Consider the following 15,499-nt stretch of genomic DNA (forward strand, 5'->3'; position numbering starts at 1 on the left):
AACTTCTCTCCACCAGTGACATTTCTCCTTAGAAGAACTCTGCTCAGTCATCTGTAGTTTGGACCATTTATTTCTTAAAAGAATACTGAAATTCTCTATACTGGTAGAAGTTACAGACTGCTGCAGCTGCCACCTCAGAAGAGTTTTAGGTGCACATGAGCCATGGAGCTTTTACACACACAACTCACTGTTAATAAGATAACTCATAAAAGGGAGACAAAAGGATAAAGAAGCTTCAGTACAGACTGTTAATGCCACTCTTCTCCAACTTGGTGTCCCACAGCTTGTACATCCTTTATGATCCAACAAATAAATTGCAGATATTGCACAGAAGGGAATTCTCATTTGGTACCTCTGAGGATGTGTACAGTTCTTCCACAGGGCTTAACTGAGCGTTTCTCAGGTGACAGCCATGATAAAAGCATGTCTGTGCTAGCACATCAGCCTATTTTTGCACCTTCTTTCACAAATCCATAATGCAAAACACATAGAATGTATTCCCTAAAAAATTCAAACTGTATGTGACTGAGCAAAACAAGGGCCAATCCAAGCTCATACTGACAAATTACCTAGAAACAAGGTACACTTCAGAGACTGCATGTGCCTCTTTAGGTCAAATTAACCCTCAGCCACAATAAAAATATACTGAAAGAGCTTAGCAACTAGCAGTGTCAAGAGTCATATGCTCCTCATGTGTGCTTTTACAATGATGTAATTTTTGTTTGTTGCTGGTTTTTTGTTTCTCTGTATACTGGGAGGGGATGGAGACCTCCTAGCTTTGGACCACTACAAAGAAAAGCAAACAGAAGTCACATCAATTTGGGGACCAGAGTGTACAGTACATAGAAAAATGAAGAAAAATTCTTAAACACCTGAACATATGGGGCTACTATCCTACATAATACAATTCACTGACAGACCTGGGATTGGTGCTTGGACCAATGTTCCCCATGCAGTGCTGCGTAAAGCTAAGTATTATTGTTACATTCATAAATGGCATCTACATAATGTGCAAAAAATTCTTACATAAATCACTGTAGATTTGGAAAATAAAACTGAAAACATCTGCTTAGACTTTGGCCTGATTTTCCTGTGGTTTTCCACAATTATGTCCTCAAAAATTAGATAATGTCCACTGGACATACCTACTTTAAACTATTATTAATCTGTTGTTCATAACCTGTCAAGGATATAGCTATTACATGAATGACATTTCCTTATAAGACACACTGTTTCAATCACAGCTCACAGTATTGATCTGCAACGATCCCAAAATTTAGAAAATTGTCTGAGCCTTGGAATAGCAAGTTAACTTTCCACTAGAAAACCTGGATAATTTCTGAGCATAATTCCAGACCTCAGCTATTTAAACCCTTCTGGAATCTGTTCTTTTTGCCTCCTGTTAAATTAATGCAAAAATAAATTCCTAAGCAAGATTCTCCATTCATAGCTCTCGTGCTGCTAGAGTGGAATGAGTTGGTTTTTTTTTTTCACAAGCAGGTAATCTGTGCAATCAGCTAAGGCAACAAGATTTAAACCCCTTGGTTTAAAACCTTCTCTTTTAGGGTTTATAACTAGTATCATAGTCCCATTAAAGCTACTGGCAAAAGTCCATAGATATCAGAACTGAGCTCATATATTAGAAATTACTGTTATTACAGGTTAAATCCTACTTGCCATTCACACCTACCCAGCCACATTGCAGTTTTGAAGTCTCTTCATAAAGACAGAGACATGTTTGCATGCACACAATCTCCCAGGCCTTCTATCACAATTACAAATACTCCGTTTTATGCTTTTAACCCAAATAATTTTCTAACAAACTAATAAGGAACTGATTAAAACGGACTGCAAGATTAAGCAATGTTGGCAAAGAATACTAGAAGTTGGCAAAGAATAAATTTCCATGTTGAAAGCGTGACACCTCCTCACAAGAAAGACCAGAGAGGGGATGCACAGTGTGCAGATACCTGATTTCAGAGTCAGGCTCAGAGAAAACTCCAAACCAAATACTGTAAAGACTTGGGTAGATAAGCGTAATGTTAACAGTCTAACCTGAAGCCCTAAAGCTGTAACTCTGTTAGATGAGATCCTTAGGCAGGCACCATTTCATGTGAACAAAGGAAAACTTAATGGTTTAAATCAGACTGAGGGTAGGATATGTTTGTTGCATTCTATTTAACTTCATTGCAGCAGGTATTTCAGTAGCTCTGAAACAGTCTACAGAATCAATTAGTCTGCTGTTCATTACACAACTGAAAGGAACATCTTTTTCTACTGTACAGAACTGATTCTGGTCCCTCAGGAAACTAGATTTTCTCCTGTTCTACTCAAAAACTATAGGACAGACAACAACACAGTTTTTAATGTTCCTACATATCTTGGAAACTAGAATGATTTACTGCCAATCCTCTTCTACTGAGAGCTTTCACATGGTTCACAGCTAATATAATCCTACATTTTAAAGAGGATGGATTACACAGAATTATCCTCCTGCTTATAGTGCAAGCAGTGAAAGGAACCTTTTTACTTTCTCAGATAGTTTTATTTCAGAGCAGTGGCCCTTATGGTCAGACTGTTCCCTTATAGTCAGATTGTGCCTTTGGTCACACCACCACTTGAGTAAGTAAGAGGAAGAGACGCCTTTAAGGCATAATTTTCCCTGCTTCCCTTCACTTCAGAAGCAGTGAAAACCTTTTTGGTTTCATTTGGGGTTTTTTCCATAAAACAGCCTTGATGTCATCATATGGTTCACTTTCTCCTGCTGTCTTTCCTTTTTGACTGTAAAATGATTTGGCCTTGCTCTACAGTATGCTGTGCTTGTGCAGAGATTGAGTACAGCAGGACCCTGTTTTTAGCTGCCCCTGCTTTAACTTTGTTAACAATAAAAATTACTAGCAGTAATTTGCTATTTTATTCCCTTCTATCTCCATTATACATTAAAGCTAAGGGAGAGAGTCAGCGTTTCATTAGCTATTTATTTGTTCTTCCTTCTTCTCCAGTCCATGATCCTGGCATGAACGAGAAGAATAAAGATCATAGAATCATAGAAGAGCTAGGATTGGAAAGGACCTTAAGATCATCTAGTTCCAACCCCCCTGCCATGGGCAGGGACACCTCACACTAAACCATCCCACCCAAGGCTTCATCCAACCTGGCCTTGAACACTGCCAGGGATGGACTATTCTCAACTTCCCTGGGCAACCCACTCCAGTGCCTCACCACCCTTACAGGAAAGAACTTCTTCCGTATATCCAATCTAAACTTCCCCAGTTTAAGTTTTAACCCATTATTCCTTGTCCTGTCACTACAGTCCCTAATGAAGAATACCTTCCCAGCATCCTTGTAGGCCCCCTTCAGATACTGGAAGGCTGCTATGAGGCCTTCACACAGCCTTCTCTTCTCCAGGCTGAACAGCCCCAACTTCCTCAGCCTATCTTCATACGGGAGGTGCTCCAGTCCCCTGATCATCCTCGTGGCCCTCCTCTGGACTTGTTCCAGCAGTTCCATGTCCTTTTCATGTTGAGGACACCAGAACTGCACACAATACTCCAAGTGAAGTCTCACGAGAGCAGAGTAGAGGGGCAGGATCACCTCCTTCGACCTGCTGGTCACACTCCTTTTGATGCAGCCCAGGATACGGTTAGTTTTCTGGGCTGCGAGTGCACACTGAAGCCAGCTCATGTTCATTTTCTCATCGACCAACACCCCCAAGTCCTTCTCTGCAGGGCTGCTCTGAATCTCTTCTCTACCCAACCTGTAGCTGTGCCTGGGATTGTTCCGACCCAGGTGTAGAACCTTGCATTTGGCATGGTTGAACTTCATAAGGTTGGCATCAGCCCACCTCACAAACGTGTCAAGGTCCCTCTGGGTGGCATCCCTTCCCTCCAGCCTATCAACGGAACCACACAGCTTGGTGTCATTGGCAGACTTGTTTAGGGCACACTCAATCCCACTGTCCATGTCAGCGACAAAGATGTTGAACAGGATCAGTCCCAACACCCATCCCTGAGGGACACCATTCGTTACTGGTCTCCAGCCAGACATTGAGCCATTGACCACAACTCTTACCGTGCGGCCATCCAGACAGTTCTTTATCCACCGAGTGGTCCATCCATCAAATTGATATCTCTCCAATTTAGAGACAAGGATGTCGTGTGGGACAGTGTCAAACGCTTTGCACAAGTCCAGGTAGATGACATCAACTGCACTACCCCTGTCCATCAGTTCTGTAGCCCCATCATAGAAGGCCACCAAATTGGTCAGGCAGGATTTCCCCTTAGTGAAGCCATGCTGGCTGTCACCAGGCACCTTGTTTTTCATGTGCCTTAGCATGCCTTCCAGGAGAATCTGCTCCAAGATTTTGCCAGGCACAGACATGGGACTGACTGGTCTGTAGTTCCCTGGGTAATCCATTTTCCCCTTCCTGATGTCAAACAATTCGTATCTTTCTTACACCTAGAACACGTTCAGGTAAATCACATGTATGACTGTGGATTTTACTTCTCTGTGAAAATGTGTGCTGTAAAGCACAATCTAATCTTTGGTACCCTCTTCCATTTGTTGGCAAGAAAGAGTCTCTCAGTGTTAAGACCATTGCTAAATCTTTGGCACAAGCAATGCCAAAAGGCAAAGTAAAACTGCTTATCTACAGTAGAAGTACTTGGTAAGGAAGGTTTTGGGAGAAATTTGCACAAATGTCTCCTTCCAGTTTCTTGCCAAAAGGCAAGAATGGCCTTCATGCTCTTGTTTTAATGGAACAGAGAAAGAGGAGTATTGTATCAATATGCACAGCTCTCTGCTTTCCTTTGTTTAAAAAGATATGTTATAGTATTTACCTTTGATAACTATTTATTGTTTTGGCCTGTCCTCCTGAATGACTGCAAATGCAGATGTTTTGGTGAAAATGATAACACCAGCTTATTACTGTCAACACTCTGGTTTCTTCAGTCAAGGAAGGTGGAAGCACATCTTTGCTGAACTTATAATAATAAAAATAACAATAAACTCAACCTCCAAGCCACATGAACAACATTTTTTGACAGTGTGACTTATTTCAAGGAGCTGTTCCAGAGGTTACATAAGCTTAATAGTCTAACACATTTCACCATGAACCTATATATACTAACCACATGCAAAGGCCCCAGCTGTCTAGAAAGAAATAACAGATTATTGCACTAAAAGACACAGGATATTACCCAACTAATACAGGATATTGCCTAATTTCTCAAAAAGTAGTTATGGTATCAAAGATGAAGAGACTAAGGAAGTAATTGAAGAGTGAGCTTCCAAACTTTGAAAAATAACACTTTTTTTTATTCATCCTTTACGAAGATCATTCTCTGATAATCTGAAGCTGTTCCACAACTGTTTGGTCCAATACAATAAAATTAAGCTTTACAGTCTTCAGTCCTAAAAAAACCAGACTGCTGCTCCAGTCAATAAATATTCTTAGGTACTCACCTCACATAGATCTCTTCAAACTCAAAGTTGGATTACGCAGAACTGCCCAGGTTTTTAACAGCATAATGGAGTATACAATCTGGGCCTAGTTTGTTGTGTTGTTAATGTACCCACTTAAACCAAGCACTTACGTTTTCAAGATATTGCTTATGCCTTTGACTTGTGTTCCTCCCACAAAGAGAGGAGAATTGAAAATCCTTATCATTTGCTTTGTAAATAATTTCTAGTTTTTTAGGAAAACAACCTACTAGATTTACTCCACTGGCAGAAGATCCAAACTTACGCACTTGATGCTCAACATATTTCTAAGCATACACCTGTGCACAAACAACTGCCAGTTTATTTTTTATTTACTACTGGACAAAAGCATAGACTACAACAGACTGCTTGTATATAGCCAAAATAGGCACTCATCACTGTGTTCAGTAACTAACAAACCCAGTGAAAATCAAACCCAATATGTGTTCAGAATATGGTGCTTTCCAACAAATGTATAAATCAATGCTAACCTTAGAAGTTACGAAAGTAAGATTTCCTGGTCCCTTGCTCAAAATGATTGCTCTTCACCAAAAAAAACTAATAATAAAAAACTAGATGGGGAAATCTCTGGAATGGAAACAGAAAATCTTCCATTCTGGAGTCTCAGACTTCATAAACATTTACAGTGGTCACAAGCACCTGCTTTATTATTGCTCAAGTATAATATTTGATTTGGACAATTTAATATAGCAGCTCTTTGTGCATACAGCAGAAGGAACTGCAGCTCATCTGTCAAACAAACTCCCTGCACTTCCTTGCAGCACAGGCCAGAAGGCGATGAACTGGCTCAGCCAGTACACCTGTGTGCAACTGACCTTGGATATGGCATGCTATGTTGTCATTTTCTGCCAGAAGAATTAATCTGCATAAGGATCTGTTTGCAAAATTAAACATTCACACTGTATTCAAAGGATATTATGAGTCAGGGTTTTTTCTGCTACAGAATTTTTACCTCAGTAATTACTTCTGGGAGATCAATCTAGCTGAGAGCTGCTTTGATACAAGAGATGGGATAACACCAGCTTGCTCACTGCCAGGTGATGTTCTTCAACTCTGCCAGAATCCTGTTTGTGCAGCTGACGTGCTGCTTTTGCGGTAGGTGAAAAATGAAATCCCTTCATGACTGATTAAGTTTGTTGTTTTACATCTCTGGGTCAAGTATACTTTTCTCTGGACTGATTTGGAGTAGAGTTCTGGGGTTTCCACAGATTATCAACAGACTCTTCCCACACACCACCAAGGCTGTTTGAGAAGTGATCCTTAATAAACAAGGATACAGGAGTCCCTAACAGACTCCCAAGTACAGATCTCAGTTTATGTCAGCACTTCTTGATCGCCACATGCTGGATCAGCCTTGAGGAAAAGCACTATGCAGAGCTGTTTCATAATGAGCAAACTACTTCCTGCCTCAGGAGAACACTGCAGTATCCTGAAGGTCTTACTGCCCATAAAAATCATGTTGTATATAATATGCCAGATAACCAAGATGAAGAGATGAATCTTCTGCTTTCTCTTCTGTTGATGAGTCTTCCCCATTCAAGTAATTCTCCTGCATTACTATGATGTGCTGAAATCAACATGCAAAGCGGATCCACATGCAGATGTGGACATCGGTTTTGTGGTGGACTTAGCAGTGCTAGGTTAACAGTTGGACTTGATAATCTTAATGGTGTTTTCCAACCTAAATGATCCTATGATTCCATGATCTGCCTCAATTCAACCTGCAAAGCCCCTGTGAGTGATTTTATATAAGGGGGGTTTGATGGATCAGTGCAAAATAGCAAACAGCAGAGACCAGGCTCTGACCCACAACTCTTAAAGAAAGCACCTGAACAACCCTAAGAATTAAGTTGATGGTGTAAGTCCACAGGCTTTTTACACTTAGCTCTGCAATAGCTGCTATAATACTTTTTATATCCTTTTCCATATAGCAGTTTTATTCCAGTCTGGCACCTGTGAATATAATGCTACAGTAACAAATTTCTAGCACTGAACACCACAGAGAAAAAGTAAACAGAGTTTCAGGCTCCTGGGGGATTATGACAGATAAATAAAGCAAAGATAATTCATAGAACTCTGAAAAAAATCTTGAGTTTCTTTAAAACCAATAGTGCACAACAAATGAAATAAAAGATGCAAAGCTAAAGTCACCAAACAATGTGGCTGGTATCAGATCTCGCAGCCCAGAGTCTAAGGGATACTCCGAGCCACTCCATGACAAATGCAAGCAATGGGATAGTGGGATGTGATGTAATATGACAGATGGCTGCTGGAAGGCAGGAGAAATAGGTACCTGGATTGCCCAGGAGCCAAACACCTCATGACCAGACTAATTTTTTCAGACTGCATTATCACTTTGCTTATGTTCCTAATTTTGTAATTCATTGAGTTATAATGGAACATAGAATCATAGAATAGTTAGGGTTGGAAAGGACCTCAAGATCATCTACTTCCAACCCCCCTGCCATGGGCAGGGACACCTCACACTAAACCATCCCACCCAAGGCTTCATCCAACCTGGCCTTGAACACTGCCAGGGATGGAGCACTTACCATTTCTTTGGGCAACCGATTCCAGTGCCTCACCACCCTAACAGGAAAGAATTTCCTCCCTATATCCAATCTAAACTTCCCCTGGTTAAGTTTTAACCCGTTACCCCTTGTCCTGTCACTACAGTCCCTAATGAAGAGTCCCTCCCCAGCATCCTTATAGGCCCACTTCAAGTACTGGAAGGCTGCTATGAGGTCTCCACGCAGCCTTCTCTTCTCCAGGCTGAACAGCCCCAACTTCCTCAGCCTATCTTCATACGGGAGGTGCTCCAGTCCCCTGATCATCCTCGTGGCCCTCCTCTGGACTTGTTCCAACAGTTCCATGTCCTTTTTATGTTGAGGACACCAGAACTGCACACATACCCAAGAATATCCCATAATCTTCAAATTTCAGGTATGTAATGCTATTTCATGAACAAATTGCTCTACACTTACTCCAAATTTACCTAGGTTGTTATTATTCACCATGGAAATATTTCCAGTGGCTAGTTCTCCCCATCTATAGCTATTAGTCAAGGTGACACAGAAGTGTTGAAACGGCAGATCTTGTTAGAACACTAATATTATTAAGACAGAAGTTAATAATTCTGCAAGTTAACTTTATGACCAATTAATCATACAATCTGATGAGTGCTGGAGGCATTCTATTCCAGATGCATGTCCTAATTTACCTGCACACCTCAGCATGATAGCTTTGTTGTGGAAATACAAAGCAATAAAATGGGGAGCTAAAAGAAACTCTTTTCAACTACCAGGAATTCAGGTTATGAATGAAAAATCTTTTGCATTTAGCTGTTGTATTGCAATGCAGTGTCACTCTTACCTCCATGGGAAATGCCTTAAAATTAACTGTGTGCTCCGAACCACGCTGATTTTCTCTCCCCCAGTGAAATCGAACATCATGTAGCTCAAACTCATGTCCTCGAGGTAATGGTCCCCCTATTAACACTGGGAAAGAAAACAAATGGTAAGGAACTTGGTTTTCAAAGCAGAGAAGCCACTGAATATATTCTCCAAATACAATGCGGAAATTGCTGCAAGCTTCTTTATTATCAGCAGTACTAGAGAAGGGAAGAGTAAAGTTGACAGGGTTGGTATCTTCACTTTTAAAATACCGTGCCAGTAGAGAACCTGAATTCAGGCAGTTGCAACCAACAGTGTAATTGCTGTCATGCTGCACTCTTTATGAGGTAGAACAGCTGGTCATAACACAAAATACAAAACATTGTACCTTTATCAGTCAGAACAGTGAATATGTTTATTGCTCTTATCAAGATAGTACCTGTGTGCTCTAAACAGATGGCAGAGGTTCTAAACTGAACTGGCAACTACCTTCAACTTGTCCAAATGCTTAATCTCCATCACCTGTATTTGCTGTCAGTCACAGAAACTGGTAGAAAACTTCTGACTGCCAGTATTTTGGTAGGTAACGGTTCTCAGTCATATACCACCTATCAAGCTTCTGAAATACAGAATGCTTCCATATCCAAATATAATCAACCTACACACAGTAGCAACAACATTGCTCATTTACTTAAAAACAGCTTCTATGCAGCCATGGTTTGGTTTGTTTGGGGTTTTTATTACTTCAGTTTTTTAAACATCTGGTATTTCTTAAAAAACATCTGCCCACAATTGCTACACATACACACACAAAAAAATATTTAGTAGCTTGATACTTTTGCTTTAATAGAGACTTCCACCATAAGCAGTAAAAGCAAGCAACTGTACCTTGTGAGGCCAAATCTACTCTGGAATTAATCAATGGAACCTTTTGCCCTGGCATTTCTGAATCTGCTTCAGACCAAATATTATTCCACAAGCTGTAGGGAACTTCCCCCTGAAATCACTGAATACTGGCTTCTAGTCAAGGGTGGATTTTACTTGAGAACAGTCACAGTCTTCCCCAGAATCCATTAAATTATAGCTTACATTTCATAGACTTTGAATGAATCTTTTACAATCTCGGATGAGTGATACAGATTAGTTAATTGCATAACCTACAGCTTTAGGGAATTAAAGTTCCATAATATAAAGTTCTTTTGACACACAAACTAAACAGCCTTAGTTTAGAGCACAAGGCATAGTATACAACTAAAACATAATTTAACAATGAAAACATATTGCAACTGTACAAACACAAAAACAAATGTACAGAACTATAAAAAATCTAAAAGAAAATTGATCAGTTACAGGTTTCATAAGCAACTACATTGGAGAAACAAGTAAAATATTTCAATTAATCCTCCTTTAATAATTCTTCATAACTAATTTAACCAGCTATGAATGTAGTTATAGATCCAGATTAAACTTGCTACATCTGTATTCTGTTGGTACCTATATCCCATAGGGAAAACCTACAGATCTGGTGAACATTGAGGGAAACAACAAACTGAAGTATTTAGGGAAATCTGAACAAATAAAAGGAAACATGACATTCATTAGTGTTATTTCTTAGGACAACGGAGCATTTTCTCTGTTTTAAAATACTGTTCTTAGAGATGGTGCAACCAGAATAAATGTTCTCTATATGATGCAGTTCTGGAACTCCAGGAGCTTCAAACAGTTTATTTCTGAGTTTTAAGTTATAATACTGATCCCACGATAAATGTATGTCAACGCATGAAGCATGTTTATCTCTCCTTTGCCTCTCCTCCAATCCTGATCTCTGTCAATGCCTGAAACATGTTTAACTTCACTTTGCCTTTCAGCAATTTTTGATCCTCAGTAGAAAATTGTTCTGAAACCATCATCCACTGTGCAATCCACTGCTGGCTTAGGAGGAAGTTCTTTGTTAGCAGGATATTCTCTAAATTATTTTTCAGTACACAATTCCATTACACAGTTGGTCATGCTTCTTCCACCTAATGCATAACACATGTACAATGATCAAACTAGAGGCAGCCTGCAAAAATGTTTGCAATTAAATAATAAGAAGGATTTGGGAATTCCAGATGGACTGTGTGTCCCAAATTAAAGGATAAAATCAATCACTAGTAATGACAAATTAGTTTTTAATATGTATCTTAATCAGTTTATTTTTTCCACAAAGAAGTTTTTCGTTGACTGTTAGCATTACAATAGATGAGGCTCTCTTGCACATTAATTGGACAGAGTTTCAAAAGCATTTAGTGCTCAACAGTTCCCTTTAAAATAATCTGGCTAAATGGATTTGTCATCAGAGATCCCCTGTGAGGAAAAGAAGCTGCAGGAGTTTCCGCAATCCCTGAAAACTGGCCACAATACTAAGTCAAACACAGCTTATTAACTCTTTTCTCTTCTTGGTCGGGATAACAAAAGTTGTCTTCCCCCTCAAATAAATGAAAAAACTATCCCCAGTTTACAAATGGAGAATGAGACATTACAGAACACAGAATCTAAGGAAAAGCTGAAATTAAAACAAGATTTCCTAAATCGTAATTCCATGCCTCAGTCGTAAACTTTTATTCTATCTCACATTTTCTTATATTTGAGGACTCATCAGTCTGGCATCACACTGCATTCAAGTTTTAAAAGAAGCACTTCCTTCTCCTAAGTCTCCAATGGTTTTCCACATGCATTTTGGTGTGTTGGTCCCACTAAGTTACAAACTGCCCTTGGGAAGGTAGGGTTCAAGGAGTTGCATTGTGGCATGCAAATGACCATGTTGTTTGCAGTCACTCTCACTTCCTCCACAGGAGAATTTAAGAACCTTCCTGATCCTGCAGAGAGAACCTTACTCTCTGGGAAAAGAGCTCTGATGAAGGCAGCAAAACTGACTGGAAGAACAAAATTTCTGTCCTATTGCAAATGCGTACAATTTTATGGAAAGAAATATTCTGTGGCAGAATAATACATGGAATTTGTCATAGAAAGGAAAACGTAAAATAAAGCATCACCACCATTAAAATAACAAACCCTTCCTTTTTCAAAAATTCATTGTAACACTGAACTGACTCCCTCACTCTCAGCACAGCTGTAGCTCCAAGGACTACTGGGATCTCCAAAGGAAACAAAAGTTCAAATGCCTCATGGTTTGACAATGTTCAGCTGTTTAAATGCCCCCAGAAGGCTGTTACTAGCTATGATTGGTTAGAATAAGTTGGATGCTCTTCCAAACACATGGTAAGAACTACCACAGTGCTGGAAAGCACAACGGACTTTTTTTCTCCCTAATTTCTTGACAGCTGTCTCCTTCACACAGAACAGTTTACCCAGATGAAAGATCTCAATGAGACACTGCAATTTCACTTAAGCATAAATTGTTTCTTTTATTATTTGCTTCTGATTCTTATTCAATGAATGATGCCAAAAAACACCCTTTAAGGAATGAGGACTGCTTTGCTACTTGCTCTTCACCAATACTGGAGTATCTAGCTTAAGCTGCCCAGTTCTGTAGTTAGTACTCAGAACCCACTCACATCGATGGAAAAAGTTCTTTTAACTTGCACAGTCTTCGGACCAAGGCCAAATTTTTCCAGCTGTACAATAGTTTGGCATCACACTGTCTTAGCAGTAGTCTGGACTGCTTCTGACTGCAGACAGCTGTTAGTGCCAGTGAGTTAGATGACACCACTATAAGAGGAAATTCTAGGCATGCTCTGAAGCAATCTGGCTGACCATCATCCAGAGTTTGGCACTGAAACTTGCATCTCCCATTGCAAAGCTTGCTCCTTTTCCTACTGAAGTCAACAGCAACACTCTTACCAGCACAGCCCATGGAGAGCGAGCTGCTGGGAGCAGTTGCTGTTCCCATGCTCCGGGACACAAGCGCAGGCAACCCAAGCTTTAGGGGGAAAGCAAAGGCCGTGTTTCACAGTACCTGATTTTGACTTCAGGGCAATCTGAATCGAATGCCCATCGTTGATCACTTCACAGTCACGACATACTACGTAGTTTGGTGACAGGCGCACTTCCAGGAGCGAGGGGTCGTATTTAGCTTCTCTCGAGTTCAGGTTAATAGGCGACTGGTACTCCCCGTTAGCATCGGGAAAAATCAGCCCCCACTCCACGCCTGAGGCACAAGGGAAAGATGTTAACGGGGACACCCGGCGGCTTCCGGCACAGACGGACCCTACCGCCCGCCCCGCTGCTGCCCACCGGAGCCAGCGCTGCGCCTCCGCCGCCCCGCGCTGCCCTCCCGCCGGCGGCCACGGGCCCGCCGCCCGCTGCGGGCCGGCGTTTCCCCGCTCGGGGCGGCCGGAGGCCGATCTCCCTCTGCTCCGCTACCCAAGTCCTGTCACGGCCACCTCCTCCTCCCCTTCAGCGGCCACGGCCAAAGTTTGTCCCCAGCAGCGCCGCCGCCGCCCGCTCCTCACCTTCCTCGTATCCCCACTCCGGAGCCTCCTCCCGGCGCTGGAAGGGCTCGTCGCCCTCGATCAGGCTCCTGTCAGCCATGGGCAGGCGCCCTGCAGCAGCCCTGTGTGCGTGTGTGCGTGTGTGTGTGTGCGAGGGGCGAGGCGGGCTGCCGCCGCTCCGCGCCGTGCCTCGGCCCTCCCCCCGCCGGCGGCTGTCGTCGTGTGGCGGGGCAGGAGCGCCGGGCGGGCCCCGGGAGCCGGTCGCTGTCCCAACGGCGCGGCGAGGTGAGGCGAGGCGAGGCGAGGGGTAAAGGTGGTGGATGGTAGAGGGGGCACCGGGCTGCCGCGGGAGCCGCAGCCCAGGCTGATGTCCCCCGTGGCCGCTGCTCCCCGGTCCGCCCGGCGTCTTCCTCGCCTCCCCTGCAGGCTGCTCCCCTCGCCCGGGTGAGGACTTCCGCAGCTCCCGCTGCCCCTCGGGCTGGGCACGGGCGGGCTGTACCCGCGGGGACACCCGGTGGGGGCAACTTCAAGCGAGGGGAAGGACAAAACTGTGCCCTTAGGGAGGAGCAGCCCAGGCACAGGTACAGGGTGGGAGCCACCAGCTGGGAAGCAGCTTGGCAGGGAAGGGCCTGTGGGACCTGGTGGGCACTAAATTGACCATGAGCCAGCCATGCCCTTGCTGTAAAGAAGGTGAATGGTATCGGGCTGCATTAAGCAAAGCGATGACAGCAGATGGAGAGAGGTGATCCTGCCGCTCTGCTCAGCACTGGTGAGGCCACACCTGGGGTGCTCTGTCCAGTTCCGGGCTGTCCAGTACAAGAGAGCTGTAGAGGTACTGGAGAGAGTCCAGCACAAGGCCATGAAGATGGTTAAAGGACTGGAGCACCTCTCCTGCAAGGAAAGGCTGAGAAAGCTGGGACTGTTCAGCCTGGAGAAGAGCAGGTTCAGTGGGATCATATCAATGTGTACAAATACCTGAAGGGAAGATGTAAAGAGGATGGAGCCAGGTCTTTTTCTGTGCGCCCAGTGACAGCACAAGCTGAAACATGGGAAGTTCCCTCTGAGCACTGGCACTGGTTGCCCCAGGATGTGGTAGAGTCTCCAGACCAGGAGACACTCACCTAAACACGGTCCTGGGGAACTTGCTCTGGGTGGCCCTGCGTGAGCAGGGGATTTGAACAAGGTGATCTCCAGACATACCTTCCAATCTCAGCCATTCTGCAGTTCTGAGGTTCCTCGTCACGCCTTAGAACTCTGCCCCTTCTATAGAGGGATGGAGGCCCTCAGTGAGGATAAGGGACCCACTAAGTAAGCGAGGGAGTTCAGCTCTGTCGCTTCTGTTCTGAAGAAGAGTTATGGCCTCCACAGTTTTTACTGTGACCCCTTCATTTAGGCCATGTCCAGGAGTGTGGCTTCAGCTTCTCCTGCAGAATACACAAGATGTAGTGTTGACATGGGAGCAGAAATTACTACCACTGTGAAAGTGAGACAGAAGGAGAGGAAGGACTTAGCTGGAACATCATTAATGGAACAGGAGAGTACTGGCTCATGAGCTGTGTGCAAGGTGAAAAGAAAATAGGACAAAAGAAGTAGAATGTACGGGGTTGTTTTTTTTTAAGATCAGAACAGTAACAGGTTTCCTTCTGCAGGACCATTACTTATGATCTTCGCAACTGATGACTGAAAGGAATATGCACTACCCAAACAAACTATAACAGTGGTGCAGCTTATTGAGGCAAAAAAGCAAATAGGCATATTTCCTCATATAATGATCACCTGACATCAGTACAAACAGAAAAGTCATATTTTTGAACATGAATTTTAGTCACATGAGATATCATGTTGCATATGCATACCCGTCTCCCATACCAAACTGGGTTTATTGGTTAAGTTCTGTCCTCTAATTGCTTCTTAAATACACACTAGTTGTTTCTATTAATGTCAGTCCGTTTGAATCATTGCTCAACCACATGGGGAAAAAACAAACATTCCCCTAAATCATAACTGATTCTGGTCCATCTGACTGGAAATTAATTTTCATCTTCAAACAGAGTGTCACATTTTGAAAAACAACAGTCCTAGGAGGCTGGGTTCATTCCTGTACTCCTTGAAGCATAGTACTTCATTCATGCCCTCTATTAAGTCCTTTCCTGCAGTAGCTTTCCTGTGGGA

At 42.8% G+C, this 15,499-nt stretch overlaps 1 protein-coding gene across 3 annotated transcripts in view; it reads right to left on the reverse strand.

Moving 5' to 3' along the window:
* CA8 (carbonic anhydrase 8) overlaps nt 1-13,851 on the reverse strand; it is a 67,178-nt gene extending 53,327 nt beyond the window's left edge. Inside the window, exons 1-3 of one of the 3 annotated variants that reach the window (XM_065668330.1) lie at nt 13,349-13,840; nt 12,853-13,044; nt 8,875-8,999 (exon numbers count right to left, since the gene is read on the reverse strand). In XM_065668330.1, the coding sequence (XP_065524402.1) occupies nt 8,875-8,999; nt 12,853-13,044; nt 13,349-13,427 (396 nt within the window). In that variant the 5' untranslated portion in view covers nt 13,428-13,840. Of the gene's footprint in view, nt 1-8,874; nt 9,000-12,852; nt 13,045-13,348 lie in introns of all 3 variants that reach the window. The other 2 variants (XM_065668331.1, XM_065668329.1) reach the window with 2 other exon arrangements.
* Nucleotides 13,852-15,499: the final 1,648 nt, after the last annotated feature.

Source organism: Lathamus discolor, chromosome 2, assembly GCF_037157495.1.
Source record: "Lathamus discolor isolate bLatDis1 chromosome 2, bLatDis1.hap1, whole genome shotgun sequence".
Taxonomy (NCBI): domain Eukaryota; kingdom Metazoa; phylum Chordata; class Aves; order Psittaciformes; family Psittacidae; genus Lathamus; species Lathamus discolor.